The sequence below is a fragment of the Eupeodes corollae genome, chromosome 2, assembly GCF_945859685.1.
Source record: "Eupeodes corollae chromosome 2, idEupCoro1.1, whole genome shotgun sequence".
In the NCBI taxonomy this organism is placed as follows: domain Eukaryota; kingdom Metazoa; phylum Arthropoda; class Insecta; order Diptera; family Syrphidae; genus Eupeodes; species Eupeodes corollae.
In genome coordinates, this window is record NC_079148.1 from 83,711,245 (window position 1) to 83,730,176 (window position 18,932).

The 18,932-nt window shown below is 30.5% G+C and overlaps 1 protein-coding gene across 1 annotated transcript; it reads right to left on the reverse strand.

Annotated features, from left to right (window-relative positions):
- Positions 1–1,942: 1,942 nt before the first annotated feature.
- LOC129947630 (uncharacterized) lies at positions 1,943–7,614 on the reverse strand. Its single transcript, XM_056058264.1, has 3 exons — positions 7,218–7,614; positions 7,049–7,135; positions 1,943–2,996 (listed from the first exon to the last, which is right to left on the reverse strand). Exons 1-3 carry the CDS (start codon positions 7,275–7,277, stop codon positions 2,850–2,852), a joined length of 294 nt encoding a protein of 97 aa, XP_055914239.1. The 5' UTR covers positions 7,278–7,614; the 3' UTR covers positions 1,943–2,849.
- Between the last annotated feature and the right edge of the window lie 11,318 nt (positions 7,615–18,932).

Here is an 18,932-nt window from a genome sequence, read left to right on the forward strand (position 1 = left end):
GATGGAATGTCGAGAGTAGTTTGTCAACTCTCCGCGAGCTACTTGTGTTCATCGACAAAGATCATTGTTGGCAAAATGGGTGAACATTTTATTTCACGTTCGCGACTGGTCAATTGACCGCCTAGATCGTGCGATGTAACGCCTTTAGACTATTTTTTGTGGGCTATGTTAAAGTTCATGTCTATACAGACAAGCCCGTTTTAATTGACGCATTGGAAGACAACATTGAAGCATTTATGCGTGAGATACCGGCCGAAATGTTGGAAAGAGTATGCCAAAATTGGACTTAGTGGATGGATCATTTGAGGAGCAGTCAAGGTCAGAATTTGCATGAAATAATCTTCAAACATTAAATCAAATCGATTCAAATATAATATAATATAATAGAACATTTAATTGTGTGGTACAGTGTCTTTAGTATATTTTGGCTCATGGTGCATGCCATAATTGGTGCGGTGTTAAGAAACATGCTTTAATAGGAAACTACCAGTTAAAAGTTGATGAATCAAGACAATATCATTAATAACCGTTCTTAACCAGCCTTTAACAAATCCTAACATAGGGGTTTTGTTTTGAGAATCCTCAAGTAATTGAAGCGGAAAAAAGTCACTTTTTAGTGCTTACTTCATCGAAAACGTTGATTCGCAGCATTATGGTCATATGATAACCGATTTTTTGGTGCTATTGAAGAACGACTTGTAGAATATGTAGTTTTAACAAGATTCTTTTGATCAAAAATACTCTATTTAACAAGATGGGAATCTCAGACTGACATTTCGGTTTGCCTACAAGCTAACTGCACACTAAATGTGAGAAAGTGTGCGTGAAATGATGCAAAAACCAAACACATTCTCACATTTAGTGTTCCTGCCTATCAAAATGCTTCATTTTAGTCCTCAGGCACATCTAAATGCTTTATTTTGGCCTTCGTTTAAAAACGAAACAATCCGAACTAACAGAATCTGAAGTTCTGACATGATTTTAAATTGGAAGATTTGTATAGCTTTTTAATTTCAATCCAAATAAATGTTGTAAATGCATATTAAATAAAATAAAATTGACCTAAATTATTTTCGAACGCAATATGCACTGCAACTGGTTAAGTAAAATTAGAAATGGACAAAATTTTAACTCAATACTTTGTAAAACAACAAAACAGACAATTTTCAGCTACTTGTGGAGTTTCATTGCCAACTTTAGCTAGTTTAGATTAGTATTTTTATCATAACGTAAATGGAGTATTTTTGCTTTTAATTTTTGGTTATCTTAAAAATCAAAAACTTCAACCAACTTTCAAAAACTGGCTCTACTTAAAAAAAAACATCATTAATCCATAGACAGACAAAAGTTTTTTTTTTGATTTTGTTGTTGCATTAGAGTATAATTAATGAGATTCTTTGGACTTGCTATGGAGGGTATTACTCTGGGTTGATTTCAATAATATGTCTTGATACTTCTGGGGTTTAGAAATAATGTTTTTTTGAATTTTGAATTGAGCAACAGTCCGTTTGAGAGCTAGGGCCTAGTGACTGACAACTCTCAACCATTCCTGTGTGCAGTTTTAAGCCGAATCCGAACGGCAAATTTGAAAAAGCACTTTTCATGACAAGAATTACTCTTGGAGAATTTGTCAATTCCTCGCAAGAGGCAGTACCCGTAAAAAAAAACTTTAGGAGGCAAGTATAATTTAAATTATACTCTTGAATCACAAGTGCAAGTCGTCCATTTTGTTTGAGATATAAGCATTGAATAATTTTTCAATGATGTATTTAAATCTATAATATATTGGTTATGAAACTGCAAACTGAAATATATACATATGCTTTTTTAATATTCTTTTTATTAAATTCTTTTTATTTAAATAATCCAATCCTTACGGATAAGAAAATTACATGCATTAAAAAGCGAAAAGCTGAAATATTTTTCAATCAAACAAATAATAAAACATCGGTCTTTATTTATTATAATTATATTGTTTATACAAAACTGTTAAAATTGAGTTACATTTTTGTAATATATTTTTATTTAAAAAAGAAAATAAGATTATTTGGTATCCTTAATTAAATGTTTATATCAGATCGAATTATTGCTTCATTTTACGGTAGATAGTGGTTTTGTTTGAAGAATATTGGAAAAGTATTATAATTTATTGGAAAGTAGCATATTGAGTTTCTTCTTGTTAAAATGTTTTCATCTCCCTGTTAAAATGCTAGAATGTCTGTATTTTTTGTTTGTTTAGTATTAACTATCATTCAAAACATATGTACATTTAATTAAATTATTCACTATTAAGTACAAAAATATTAATATGTACAGCATATTATGGCATATGTATGTGTCCTTTACTCATAATTTGTAATTATCTCATATTATTTTTGTGCTGTATGCTTCATTATGAATATAATCTGAATAATTTACAGGTTTTTGGCGTTTCAGTACCATTTCTAATTGTAATAATTTATTATTGATGTATAAAAAGTGTGTAACAAATTATTCAATATTATGTTGTTCTTAAAAATTAATAAAATTTAATTGTTAATACGTAAATATAATTTTTATATAAATATTATCAGTCTGCAAATTAATACGATTTTTTAAATTTATATTTTGCTTGCTTTATTTTTAATAAGCTAAACACAATATTATATATAATGTGTATATATTTATTGTATATGTAGAATTATTATTAATAAATTGTTTGCTATTATAAAACAAATTTCAAAAATTGCTTTGGTTTTTGAGAGCTCAAGAATGTCTAGATTCATAAAGGGAAAACTTATTTAAACAATTTGTTTTCATTTTTATTTTACATGTGGTAGCTTGAAGAAAATTTTGTAGACACTTAATAACTAGGTACAACAATGGTACGCGTGGCCGTTTTGTAAGTTATAGTTATTATGAGCTGTAGAATTCTTACTGTAATTATTGTGCAGCTGAGCCGAAGCAATTGAATGCTGAGTCGATTTACATGAAAATTGTCTGTGGTTGATGTTATCCTGAGAATGAAATTAAAAATATATGTTTAAAATTTTGTAAAAGATGTTTTATATTTGAATTAATTTATTGACCAATTTGTGTAATAGTTGTGATTAATTGTTTTGTTGCGAAAGAAAAAAAAAGAAAAAGCCGACGGAAAACTATACTTCCACTAATCACAAGATATGTTTTATATTCATAGTTATGTATATATAGCTTAATAAAAAAGATAAAATCTGATTTATACACCTAATTAGTTTCTTATTATTTATTAAAAAAATGTACGGTATCCAATAAAAAATAAAAAAGGGAGAATCCTATAATTTAATAATTGATCGGACCAAATCAAACTTGGGAAAACTAAAAAAAAAAATCTTTTTCTTCCACAAAAGTACTTTTGATTTTGTTTTTAATTTAAAGAAAAACTAAGATGTATTTTAATGCCCCGTTTTCTGATTTTTTTATTCAAATTTAATAAGACCATTGATTTTTAAAACTAATATATACTATACTTATGTAACTATATACATATATAATATGTAAATTTTTTATTTTTTTTTTATTATTTATTTGTCACTATTCTCTCAAACAGCTTTATTTAAAAATTAAAGAATCGGGCTTTTCAAAATTCTATAACGTAAATCTGTAGGTGTAATACAGTAACACCTGTCCTTGTCTGTTTGAATCAAGTTTTTAGAAAAAAAAGGGGACATAAAATACCAAACCCATACGATTTTTTCTTGTCTTAGCCCAACCTACTCACTTTAGTCGTTTATTTATTTAAATCGTTTGGAATAAACAAATATGATTATATTATGTTGACAGGTTGCTTTTAATTTGCAGCCATTTAAAAATGGAGTACTTTAGATATCTTTTGATGTTGCCCTACAATTTTTTTATTTTTTAGAATACCTAACTACCATCAGATATTTTAAAAGAAAATTTCATTTATTGTATCTTGTGTATCAGAGTTTATTAAATAAAAAATATTTAATATATTTTTCTCGATTTCAAGGATTATTTTGGTATTCAAGCGCAATTTGTTTCCTTAGAGCCCTTTGCAATTTTTGTCCATCAAGGCAAGAATGCTATGACCATTTTTAATTCACTTCTGTTGAAGTTAAAGGTATAATACTATTTATACCTTTAACTTCAACAAAGTCAGGTTCTTAATGTTCGTTATGTAACATACCGGAAGACCTTAAACATAAATATGATGTTGCATTAACAGTTATTTGTTAAAAATGTATGCTCACTTTCACATATTATAACTCAAAAGAAGACTTTGAAATTCAATTTTTGTGACCATCACAGTTGTTGAATTTTGAAACAGCAGACTGTATGGTTGTTTCAATAATCACATTCAAAGTTGTTTGTGCTAAAAGCACTTTCAATGTTCCTTTGCTACTAAATATAACCCGACCGTAAAACGGTCACTTGAAGTGCAATACAAGCATATGACTTTGGTTAAATGCAGAAAGTTTAAAACTGCATTTCATTTCACTCAAAATATTTAATTTATGGGTCGTTAACCGTACAGTTAGCAATATTTTAATAAACAAAGACAAAATGTTTAATTTTTTTTACATGAATCATTTATCAAGAATCACAAAAGCTGCACACAGAAGAAAAGTGTAACTTTTTCGTGTTCATTAAGAAAATGTCTGCGTTGACTTACACTTACAGCGTCAATTAAGCTAATGCTAGAACAAACTGTCCAAATCAGTCGATGTCATTATTTTATTATATTTTGTTTACGAATAAAGGTGAATAACATAATAATTGAATCATTTTTTAAATAATGAAGGGCAATCGCTGATAATTCAGTTTGAATTTGAAGAAAAATCAGTACAATATTAAAAAAAAATGTAATTTTATTAAAAATAATTGAATGGTCTTCTAAAATTGTATGTTTAATTATATTATGTTGAGTTCCACTTGCTTCCATATCAATTTGTTTACTTTTTTCACTTTGCTTAAACAAAAGACAAAAAGTATTTCATTCTATTAAAATCAAGAATATTTGGGTAGTACTGCCAAGACCTCATGCTTTACAATTATATTTGCATAATCAAAAATTATGCTCTTGAACTAAGCTTTTCAACTTTGTAAATCAACACAAAACTTTCAAATAATTTAATTTACTCCATCAAATAAAAAAAGAATGTTCATATCGTTGGCGATTTATTCGCCGATAATGATGCTTTTCGCTATGTTACCAGTGCTATGTCAAAAATATAAAGAGCCAACTCGTACATACGTATACAGAGTTGGCCAAAACATTAGCAACTAAAACTACCTCCATCAATTAAAAAAAAAATAATAACTTTAACTAGTCATGTTAAATTTTGTTTGCCAAAAATTTAATACATTATGTATGTATATGTATGCACTTCTGAATAGACCACAAGAGAAAATAGTTTTCAAAACGGTTTATTAAATATTATATAAGTAGGACATTAAACCAAATTTTTTGTTGGTCAAAACAAAAGCAACTTTGTATCAATAGAATAAAGTTAGTCCGTTAACTACAATTTATTGTTGGTCAAAACAAAAGCAACTTTGTATCAATAGAATAAAGTTAGTCCGTTAACTACAAAATGTATATAGCTATAATAAAGGTGTTGACAAACAAGTGCAGTTAAATATATTTATTATCTATTTTTCAGTTCACGGGGAAGCTTAAAAGTGGAATGAGTCAAATTAAAATATTGGAAAAAAAATTCCATTCCAAAATAAATGGTTTTGCCGATTAATAAAATTTAAAAAATTTTACAGAGTCATTCCAATCGATTCATCGAGGTGGCAGACCAAGAACAGCAACAACACGAGAGGATTAAATTAAAAAAGACCCTTTTATTACATCGAGAGAAATAAGAACCAAGTCAACCTAAACGTAAGCGCGAAAATAATTTGAAGACGAGCTGTTGATGTGAACTAAAATCTGTAAAGCTGTAAAAAGCCTTTTATTTAATTCAAAAACAAGCTGGCGAGATTTAATGGTGTGATTTTTCAAAAAAAACTGAAAATATTTATTTAAATTTTAAAAACAAAACACCACCTATATTAAAAATAAACTTTGTGTTTTTTTATAATTATCTTTGAGAAAAATATGAAACTTTTAGCTTAATTTTAAAACCTTGTTGCATATCATACGTTCATATATACGGGTTATCCATTTTGCGGTTTTAAACGTATAGGGCTGGAATTTGACAACGGCAAACTAAGTTGTTAAACCCATTTTTTGTCAGTTTAAAGCCCGACACTTACAAAAATTAGCTAAGGAACTACGCATACAAATTTTTAACACCTATTCTACTACTAAGAAAGCAATATGCAAAATTGTGAAGAAACACGAAGACACTGGATTGATTACAGATAAGGCATGTGCATCATCGTTTCGGTCATACCGCTGAAAATATCGTTGCTGTAAATGAAAGTGATGCTGAAGACCCGAATTTTGCGATGCCAATAAACAAAACTTTTGTATTTGCGTTTCTTAAAATCCTCAAGTATTTGAAGAGATTCTACAACTCGGGGCTACGCGAAAGGCCCTGTATATATTTATATATATGCTGTGATACCGATCAACATGTGCCAAAAAGTGGACGAAAATTACCCCAAAAGAATCGATGCTTGCAACGATTCGCGTGGTGCTCATTTAAATTATGTATTGTTTCACACATAACGTCAACGTTCAAACTTTATAATATGAAAGAAATATTATGAACAAAAATATTTAAATTTGTTTTATTTACGTTTACTTTTGAAACCACAAAATGAATAATCCTCTTTGTGTAGATACACTGGCTGGTATTCAAGTTGTTCAACTGACATAGTCACATACAAACGTTTAGCTTATTAAATGATTAACAATAGTAGACAATATAATTTTACTACACAAATATGTATATACTCTTTTGCATTGCTTAAATAAATATAATTAAAAAAAATCAATTTTTAAATATAGAACATATGGTGTAGTTTAATTTTATTTATTTTTTTAATAAAAAAGATATAGTTGTATCACAATAACTATATTATTATTATATTTTCTAATTACTGCAATTACCTTAGGTTGTATGGGAAAACAGCACCAAAGTATAAAAGCTACAAATGCCACCAGGGTCCCAACCAGAAGAATAAAATCTTCGATGGTCTTAAGAAAGTAAAATAAAATTTGTTACTAAGAAACCAAATAAGAGAATTTACATAATTCATCAATTTCCATTTTAACTTACCGGCTCCTCTCCCAAAAGAACATGATTAATCAAATAAGCAAAATCGTCAAAAGGAGTCATCTTGTCTTCTTATAGAATAGAAATCCCTCACGTTCTTGTCCCGTCTTCCAAATATGCTCTGGTAAGAGGCGTCTTTTGAAATGCGAGAAATAAATTTTGCAAACTTGATGCTTAACTCTTTTGTCAATCAAATAAACTACTACATGATACGCAATATAGTTATTCTGCCTGCATCTTTGTCAAAGATTAGAGTATTTCAACCTAAACCCCAATTAATTTTGTATTTGGAAATAAAAATGATTTTAAAAAAATTAAGCACAACATTTTTTACTTCTCCTATTTTATATGTGGATTACATGATAATATGACTATTGACTATATAACAAACTACTAATGCAAATGGGATCGATTTTGACAGCTTCAAAAGGATTCATTAGATAGAGGGAGATAGCCATAATGATAATAACAGTCCAGGAATGTTACATTTTGCTTATCTTTAGTGTACGTTCTTTTTTCTATACAAAAATCTTTATTAAATTTGAATAAGTTCAAGGAGTTGCAAAATGTCAGGAAATATAGTTGTATAGATAAATTTAAGAATCCGAAAAAATTGGGGTTTCATGTGTAAGGTTTACCAATAAAAAGATTACAATACATATGTTCTTACTTCTCTAATGAAGATATGGAATTTCCAGAGGCATTGTATATATATTTACTATAGTACTATTATGAGACGAAATTTTTTATTTATCCACAACTATTGAAGCGCTGCGTGTATCAAAGTACTTGGTAGGGAATTAAGAATGAGGAGAAAATTACTAAAGAAAGAATGAGAAAAGTAAATTTGTTTAAGTTTCATAAGCATTAATATGTTCGAGGGAGATTTCCAATTAGAACATATATCCCATTTGACTCTAGTATATGAGAACTTACCAAGGAATTCGTAGATATTTTGAGGTGTAGCTGCAAGTACTGACACAATCAAAATTATTAACGTTTAGGTAATCAAGAAAAAAATCCCTTTCAAAACAAAAGAGTTTTTAAAGTAAAGGGTGATTTTTTAGCTATTATCTTTTTGGCAACACTGGTTTAAACAGCTGAAGCACTTTTTGTGTTTTGTTTCACTGTCAAACATCTTCAGTTTGGTCTATAATTTAACCATGAATCGTATTAAAAACGAAATAATCTTCAAAAATAAATTATATGGACCGTACTATCGATTCAAATAGAGATTTAATGCATTTTTCTGAATTGTATGGTTTTTTTTTAAACTTTTCTATAGCTTTTAAAAATTCACCCTTTATAAATACATACATAATATATAAAACAGACAAACTATAAACTCTTCCCAACTATTGAGGAGTATAAAAAAAGGGATTAAATTCAATCATCTCCACGCCTCTCAGATGTCGCTTAGATCGTTCCTATTCATAAGACTACTATAATAAATATATATACAATGCCATAGGTCTTGTCTTTCACGTTTAAATAAAAAGTTCAAGAACTAGATCTTCGGTGGCCAGTTGTGATCACTCCTTTGAGAAATAACGCGATCAGGAAACTTTACCTACATAACCACGATTGAAAATTTGTACTGTAAAACATATAACGAATTCTACTGGGATTTACTGATTTGCTTCGTTTGCTACGTACCCTTGAACGGTAACGATATTTTCGACATTTCATCCATACTGTTTCTAACAATGATGATTCAAATGTTTGAATTCAACTTGTTATCGAAAATTCTAGTTAACGCTCTTAAAGTTATTGCCACCGACTTCAAATTTCGGTAGAGAATTTCGTTCGAGTGCTTTACGCTGATGAAAATGCTGAGTTTACTAAATATGCCAATGACTGCTTAATAATGATTGAAAGGGTGCGTTCACTAATTAAACTCAAAGCTGTCAAAACCCTATTGGTCCCAAAACGAATTCCGGTCACTTGGAACCTATCAGGCGATTAGATAGTTTCGTGCTGAAAATATAGATGTAGTTCACATGTCATTGGCAACGCCACAAAATAAAATATAGCAGACAAACACGATTTTGGTTATAACATTTCCATTGCAAATCTTTCAATACCTGCCCAATGTCAAACAAAATACCACTTTAACTTATTTTGTTACACAATTTTGTCTGCACTCAATGAGCTTTAACTTTTGCACAATAATATTTGAAATTATGTCTGTTTTTTATAAATAAAGTCAAAGAACATAACAGTAGTACCCGTGGCATGATGGTTAGTGCGTTGGACGTTGATATTAGTTTTTTGTTCAAATTTTCTAATAAATACAAATATAAATGAAATTAAATTTAAATGAAGTAAAATAGATCTTAGGGCCGAAAGGCATTAGTTTTAAGTGTTATAGTTTAACTTAGAGTGTCCGTATGGGACCATTAAGTTAGTTGTAAGTTATGGATAACTAGGCTAGTTTTATGAATTTTTATCTAGCTTTAAGATAGGTTTAAGAATGAATTAATAAAAATGAATTATAAAAAAATAATAAAAACAAAAAAAGTGCGTTGGACTGTCATGCAAGGGTTCTTGGGTTAAATCCCTGCCTGTGCAACCTTAATTTAAAAAAAATAATTATTGCGGGTACTGCCTCTTGCGAGGAATTGACAAATCCTTCAAGAGTAATTCTTGTCATGAAAAAGTGCTTTCTCAAATTAGCCGTTCGGATTCGGCCTAAAATTGTAGGTCCCTTCCATTCCTGACAACAGTACTCGCACACAGGAATGGTTGAGAGTTGTAAGTCACTAGGCCCTGGTTCTCAACGGACTGTTGCGCCACCCAATTTTTTTTTAAAGAACAGAACTAGTAAAAAAAACGTTTAAATATAAAAGCAGTTGATAATAAGCATTTTGAAAAACAGCTTAAGTCGGAATTCAACTAGACGTCTTCGAATTACGCCCACCGAACATTCTCACAAACGGCAAAAACCTATGAATTTCAATTATTGAATTATATTTGTTACGAGTATGTACTTGTTTTACAAGTGTATCACAAAGGTACTAGTTCTTTTCGAGGTATAATGGGAATTTTTGATTTCTTTCTTCTAGTGGCGACACATTATGTATGTAGAGAAAAAATTGTATCTTACTTGTAAAATAATCTTTAACTAACAAAATCTCTGTTTAAAAATTGTGGGATACAGACTATGATTCAACTTAATTGTTGCAAGAATAATTTAAATCTTGATCTTGTTTTTGTTGATAGAGAATTAAATATAACTGTTGATAAATCACTTTATCCTATTTTCCTAACTCTGTTCACCATCTAGCTCTAAATGTAAATTTTTCATTCTATAAATATTTCAAAAGCACAAATTGTAATAAATTTAAATTTAAATACGTAAAAGCTAACTACATAGACATTGCGAGTTATTTGTCGGGTATTCCGTGGCGCTTAAATTATAATTCTATGAATTTGTTTGATTTTTATGATTTCTTCATTGATAATTTGAAAGCGGCAATTGATATGCATGTCCCAAAAGTAAAAATTAATAAAAACACAAAGCCTCCTTGGTTTAACAAGAGGCTTTGTAACTTAAGTAATAAAAAAAACAAGGCTTACAAAAGGATACGCACTTGTGAAAATAATATCGATTTAAAAAATACTTACATTCGGGTAGCGCGAGAATTCGATGTTCTTAACAAATTTCTATATAAAAATTACATTTTATCGATTGAATCAAACATAAAAACTAATGCAAAATGTTTTTGGTCATTTATTAATAGTAAAAAATGTCAAATGGTATTCCTAGCAGTATGAACTACATGGGTTCTACATTTTCGGATCTTTCAAATATTTGTAATTCGTTTGCCTATTACTTCGAATCAAATTATTCGAAATCTAGTTCAGATCCATTAAGAATAGCCGAGTTATCTAATCATAGTTATAAGGTTGACATAGGACAATTAGAAATTAATATTTCGGAAATCGAAGAAGGTCTTTTGAATTTAAATAACGATTGCAAGCCAGGCCCTGATGAAATTCCACCAATTATTTTGAAGAAATGTGCACTTGCTATATCTGAGCCCCTTTATTTCATTTTCAATACCTCTCTTGGGAAAGGTGAATTTCTTTCAGTGTGGAAAAAATCATTTCTTTCCCCAATTCATAAAAATGGTCCTAAGCAGGAAGTAAATAACTACCGTCCTATTTGTAAATTATCAAGTATACCGAAACTCTTGGAGAAAATTATATGTGAAAAGTTGACATTTCTCCTTAAGGAGCATATTTCACCTTTTCAACATGGCTTCATTGCAGGAAGATCCACTACTACTAATCTTTCTATCTTTTCCAATTTCGTTCTAAATAAACTCGAAGAAGGCTACCAAATTGATGTTATCTATACGGATTTTGCGAAGGCTTTTGATAGAGTTAGTCATACTATTTTGATTGAAAAACTGAAACAATTTGGTTTTCACTCAAATATGTTGAAATGGTTGGAGTCATATCTGAGGGGTCGTGTACAATTCGTTTGTATTGATCAAGTGCTCTCTAGTCCAATTATTGTTACCTCGGGTGTCCCACAAGGCAGCTACTTTTTTTAATTTTCATCAACGACCTGGCTGATATCTTCTTAAATTCTAGTGCACTTTTATTTGCAGATGATTTAAAGTTTTTCAGATGCATACATTCTTTAAATGATTGTATTCTTTTGCAAAATGATCTCAAAAAGTTAACAGAATGGTGTACAAATAACCAATTATTCTTGAAAGTTAATAAATGTAAAATTTTTTCCTTTTGTCGCAAATTTTCGAAAATTTCTTTTGATTACAAAGTTAATACCTTTGTTCTTGAAAGAGTTTTGGAGAAAAAGGACCTCGGTGTAGTGTTTGATTCAAAACTAAACTTTAGCAAGCATATAGAATATATTGTAGCAAAATCCAATTCAATGCTAGGTTTTATTAAACGTAATTCAAAAGACTTCAAGGATCCTTTTGTTCTTAAATCTCTTTTTAACTCCTATGTTAGATCAAACTTAGAATACTGTTGTGTGATTTGGAATCCTTACTACAATATTTATTCAAATAGAATTGAAATAATCCAAAAAAATTTACAAGGTTTATAATTCATAAATTAGGTTGGAACATCGAAATCCCGTCGTACTCGACTAGATGTAAACTTCTTGGAACTCAGTCACTTGAAAATAGAAGGAAAATGTTTTCAGTAATGTTTATAAGTGACATTTTGTCGCATCATATCAAATGCCCTTTCCTATTATCGTTGATATATTTGTATGCTTCCTCGCGTCAAATAAGAGAACGTTGCTTACTCCGAGAAAAGGAACATAGGGTAAACTATGCTTGTAATGAACCTTTGACTCGCTGTGTTAAAGAAACTAATCTCATTTCAAATCATATTGATTTTAATTTTCATATAAACAGATACACTTTGAAAAATAATAAACTTTTGTTCTTATCGAATTAATTAATCAAACCATGTTTATAAAATTGTTATTTTAAGCACTTAGAGCCCCCGCAGACTGAAGACTTTTTATCGGCCGATAGTTTGGTCGGCTTGTTAATCAGTATGGAGAGGAATGCATATGCGCACACTACAGCTATTCAGTATCGGCCGATAAAAAAGTTTAATAGGCTACCCAATTACATTCAAACTAATCTGTCGGCGAACTATCGGCCGACTGTTTAATCAGTATTGGCGCATACACGCCTGCGCATACATGACGATTGTTTAGTCGGCCGATAGTTCAGTTCGCTCTGTGATTTGGCATCGTGTGCTTGTGCTTTGAATATGGCGTGCGTCGCCCAAATCACAATTGTTGATTATAGAAAGTTCCGTCGAAAAGTTGATTGAAGAAGTCCAGAAAAGACCTGCGCTTTATAAAAAAGGTTTAAAAGAGTACTCCGACGCGAATGTTCTTGATTGGAATCGGCTTAGCGCCGAGGAAAAAACAAACAAAGGTAGGAACGTAAAAATAAAAATATAAAAAAATATAAATATAAAAAATAAAAATATTAAAATATTATTATTTATTTATTTATCTATTTACAATTATTACACTTTGTTATATTGACACGGAATCGCGCCTCCGGGAGAAATAAAGTATGACGACATGTACTGTCGCACGTTATTCATATTATTTCTTCCTCGGTTGGCTTCATTTATAGTTAAGTTTGTCATGGGACAATTGTAGAGAGTTTCTTTGAAATGTATTCCATCTTTGATTCTTACATAATTATGCAGGACACAGCAAGCTTTTATTATTTTGACACAAAAATTGATATTGACATCCATTGGTCGGTGGAATATACGCCATTTGTTAGCAAGGATCCCAAAAGTACACTAAACCATTCGTCGAGCTCTTGTATGTCTATTGTTGAAAATTCGTTTGGTGTAGTTTAAATTTCGTACTTTTTTTCAATTTCGCAACCGACAACCATTCAAGGCATTTCATCACCTGACAACTCCAACGATACAGCCCAGTCTTATTCAAATTTTTCAGATGAATCGCAAATATTTATATGACTTGTAATTTGTAAATAACTTGATTTCTCAAAACGCCGAATTTTGTAATATTTTAATTCTAATAAAAATAGTTGAAATATAGTTGTGGTTTATCTTACCTTATCGTAACGCTCAATCTCTCCTCCACAGGTATAGAAAGTCTTAAATTTGTATCCTCCTTCGCTATTGCTGGTCCAATTAACTTGACAAGTTCATTGAAGCTGGTAATGCTCATTCGATAATAAGCGAAAAAAATTTTCGGGTAATGAAGTAATTTGGAATGCATAGTGTAAAATTTTCCACTTACTAATCTATCACTGAGAATGGGATGCACCCAATACTCTCGGAATCTCTTCTTGATTATCCTCCTCCGGAGTAGCATGAGAGCAATAATTTTTCTGGACAATATTTTCATTGTGCGACCGCTTCAAAAGTCAATAACAAACTAGTTCGAAAATAGTCGGCCGACTGTTGGATAGTCTGCGCCCTGCTCACCAACCAAATTGTTTAGTTGGCTCGGTGTGCGCACTTTCAGCCCAACCCGACTAAATTATCGGCCGACAAAAAGTCTGCATTTTGCGGGGGCTCTTATTGTTATGTATTATTATGCCTATTTTTTTTTTTGTTATAAATGATTATATATTTCTTGACCTTTTGTAATCTAATTGTAGATGTTAGGATCTCTAATTGATGAAATTCTTTTTAACCAAAAATGTTACCTAACTTTATTTTTAATGATTATGTTATATTTAAATGAATAAATTCAGATTACCGTCAAAAACGGATTTTTTTCGTGGTCATTGTTTTTGAAATTCTATATGAATTTGGCAAAACAGAAATGAAAAGAATTTGAAAATTCTCTGTGTCAGAAAACTATTACAAATATTTAAATTTTGTTTATGCTTTTGTTTATTTTTATTATTATACTATTTACCCAAGGAATGCTAAACACTGAGTCTTGGCACTAGCACTTGTTCTCTTACCACACCCAATTTTTTCCTTAAAATTTTTTAAAGTGTTGTTTGTATTTATTAATTTGTCTGTAAACTATAAAAATAATCTTGCCACTCAGGTGACAAGATATTCTGCCCTTGCGAGGTTTCCGTCGGAACGCAAATTTTTTTATAACGTGTACTTCGTCGGAGGTTCAAATTACATACGAGGTATCCTTCATCGGAAAATAATACTAAACAATACAACGACGCATTGATTTGATGTGCGTCAGATTAAAGATTCTCATAGAGATCGACAAAATATCGAAAAGTCGATATCGTTTCCGATATTTGTATTTATGAAAACCAAAAGTACTTTAACTTATGATATCCTGGATATCATATACATGGAAGTGTATTAATGTGCCTGAAAATTACACGTTGGAGCTAATTAAAAAAAAACTGCACCGGCATTTGCATTTGAAAAAATATCGATTAAGTCATAACAGATGTTTAATGATGTCAAAAAGTGTAAACAAAATTTCATCTTATAAAAGAATTAAAAATATGGATAGTGTCGCTTTATTTTTGGAAGCTGAGTCTAGGGAATTAAGGTCAGAGAATCAGGAAAAAAAGGAGGATATTAGAAACAATGGTAATATACAAGATCTATCTAATGAAGCGTAAGTTACGTTATCTAAGATCTAATTTCTTAAAAAATCACAATTTACTTACAGATTAAAAACAAACCATCGCCTCAATAAGCCTGCATACGAGTATGTCTTTGAAAAAATGAGAAATTAAATTGCTACACAATTCTTTTAATAAATTTATTACAAACATAAAAAAAAAACAAAACTTAATAATTCATGTATAAACAAAATGACCATAGCCTCCTTGGCGTTTATGATTTTATGGATTGAGATCTAGACCCTATTCCTTAAGACTATATTTCACAAATAACAAATAATTATTGGTCTTGTAAAGTTTTATGACACGAGGCCTGCTTATATTACAAATGGAATCATTGCATCATTACATTAGTTTTTGAAATCTCAATTTCAAGAATTTTGGCCTTGATTTCAAGTTTGCTCATTGCAATTTTTCGCATCTCAGCGTTGTGAAATTGCATCTCTTTAAGCTTTTTTTTTCTATTTCACACGTATGTACATATATTCCACCGATCTATACACCCTTTTTGAGATGTACTGCTGAGTCTAGCAGGTTTTAGCTGTTTCCCGCAAGATATTTGTGGTGTCCATAGTTTTGTTGTGGCCGAAGGGAAGTTTTCATATGGTCGTAATAAGACGACTGATTTCCGACCTGCTTCCTAAGAAGTTGAATAGACGACAGACCGTTTCTATCACCTTCGATGTTCTCTGCATCTACTGCAGTTGTGTTTTGTGATGATGGTTCACTGGCTGCTAGTTCATTATCATTACCTGTTCCAAACGATTTTCCTCGAATGCCATTAACAAAATCGTTGGTATATATCAAGGCTATTACAGCATCCACCAATAGTGTAAACGATTTCTGTTTATTGGGACCACCACCTGTGCCCGTGATCTCCTTTTTATTTGCCACCATTTGCAATAATTACAAAATTATTTTGTAAAATGTTTATTTTTTTAATTTCTTAAATTTTTTTATAATTTAACAATTCGGAACAAAATCTGCAAACAAATTCTGGCAGAGGATATTAAAATAGATCGCACTGCAACGCACTACACCGCAAAACGCCGGTCTGCGTTTCATTATGTCGGACAAAAATTCCAAACACCTGTCTGGAAGAATTACCTTGAAGCAAAAATCCTACGATTTGTACAAAATCGGAAAACTTTCCGCTCCGACGGATACCTCGCTATGGCAAATTATAACAATAAAAACAAACAGTTGTAACTGTGAGAGAGGGGGTCTACTTCCCCAGGTTTAGTCGGGAGGGGTAATTTACGAAAATTATTACTTAAAATATAAAAAAATAGTTTAAAATTAACAGTAATACTAACAATTTATTAAACATAATACCACAATTTAAAAAAAAAAACAATTTTTTTAATAATGTGTTGCTCTTGTTAGTTTTTAATCAAAAACTGAAAACTAAATGATTTTATGTCTTTTAGTTTTTTAAAAAATTATTTATTATTTATTTAATTTAATCAGTTTTGTTTGCTTGACTAATCTTATTTTGATATTAATAATGTACGTGCGAGTTTAGGTGTATGCAACAGTGGGATGTGTATGTGGGGACATGTTTCACCCCCCTGCCACCCCCTAACGAGCAATGAATTCTAAAAAAAGCAATAGCAGATAATCTTAAAGTTTTGAAAAATTACACTTCAAACCTTTTTTTTTAAATTATGCACAGTTTTGACTTGATTTAAAACAAGCTTATAGACAAAAGAGTTGGCTTTAAAAACATTTATAAAACTTAGTTGTAAGCATAAGCATATTTTTTTCCATTTAACGTACATATATTTTAAAATTGGCCCTACCGTCTAAACGGGGGGAAATAGACTCCCCTCTCCCATAATAAAAACAATGCTGTTTAACTTTTTTATACAAATGCGTCATTAAACTTTGTCACCTGAGTTATCGTACTCACCCCAAAATAATTTATTAAAAAGTAAATTATTGTTATGGACTGGGTAAGACCCAGGTCGATATTTCTGATCAGAATAGACAGGAGGAATATCTTAGCTAGGGACTCTGGTTTGCATCCAGTCCAATTAGTTATTTTATTATTTTATATTTAGTTTTGTGTTTTTGCTTTGAGTTTTTTGTATGTTTATTTATTTTCCGGGGCATGCAACTTCTATGTCCTACCTAATTCTAATCACTGACAATCTGACATGACAATTAGGGACGAAATAGACATATGTCATGAAAAAGAGACAGAAGTAAAGAATAGGGATAAAGAAGATGGTATAAAAGGAGGACGAAGGAATTGCAGAGGCGACGGATATATGTTTATAGGTATGAAAGGAACAACAATACCCACAAAACTAAATATTTAATTGAAAGTTTATGCGAATTGGGAAAGGTGGGGAAAATAAGAAAGGATTAGATAAGAGTGAAAATTGAGCTTTAAAGCAAGGGTCCAGACGGTGCAGAAAGAGTAGTTAGTGAACATTGCGGGAAATAATAAACTATGCGGTAATTGAAGATCGTAACCGCTAAAGGAACTTGACTAGAAGTCACTTGTAGTTCAGAGTGGGTGACGAAATCATCTATACAAATTTGAAAGTGACACAAAACAAAAGAAGTGAAATAAAAAAAAAAGCATAAGAAAAAAGGAAATAGGTTCGTTGTCCGTCTAACGCGTTAAGAATTTAAATTAAATTTTTCTTTCTTAAAGGTTTAATAAGTTATTTTTAAGACCAATATACATATATTAAGTGAACAAAGAAAGCAGATAATACAATAAAGAGGAAAAGAAAATTTCATCCCCAAGGTTGTGCTTAACCCAGGAATGATCCGTCGATAGACCCGGATCCTCAAGTAACTTTACTAGCCAAAACCAATCTCACTCTTATATTTTTATCAGTATGTTATCTGTATATATATATATATATATATTCGTGCGTTCTCGTTATCACTTACGCCAATCCGGCGGGATAGGAGAAAAGGATTCGGTTACTGGCGAATCGATTCTAACATTCGCTTATATATCTAGATAAATACATATATATATATATATATATAATATATATATATATATATAGATACATATATACATCTGATAATATAAGTTATTTTTAAGACCAATATACATATATTAAGTGAACAAAGAAAGCAGATAATACAATAAAGAGGAAAAGAGTTTGAAAATATAGCTGAGGGTGAGTTACACTTTTAGTTATAGTATAATAGGAACAAATAAGAAATCAAAAATACGTATTACAGTGAGATTGAGTTTTGGCGGTCGGTGCGGTGGTTGGCATAGGAGCGAGCGACGGTCCTAGAGAAAGAAAATTTCATCCCCAAGGTTGTGCTTAACCCAGGAATGATCCGTCGATAGACCCGGATCCTCAAGTAACTTTACTAGCCAAAACCAATCTCACTCTTATATTTTTATCAGTATGTTATCTGTATATATATATATATATATATTCGTGCGTTCTCGTTATCACTTACGCCAATCCGGCGGGATAGGAGAAAAGGATTCGGTTACTGGCGAATCGATTCTAACATTCGCTTATATATCTAGATAAATACATATATATATATATATATATATAATATATATATATATATATATAGATACATATATACATCTGATCAACATATAACCAAGAAAAATTTAGTA

Excerpts from the sequence above, each read along its gene's own strand:
- LOC129947630 (XM_056058264.1), bottom strand. The coding sequence starts at position 7,277 with ATGACTCCTTTTGACGATTTTGCTTATTTGATTAATCATGTTCTTTTG. Across the intron at positions 7,136-7,217 it reads TTCTTTTGGGAGAGGAGCCG|ACCATCGAAGATTTTATTCT; the intron begins GTAAGTTAAAAT and ends TACTTTCTTAAG. Across the intron at positions 2,997-7,048 it reads GTTTTCCCATACAACCTAAG|GATAACATCAACCACAGACA; the intron begins GTAATTGCAGTA and ends TTTCATTCTCAG.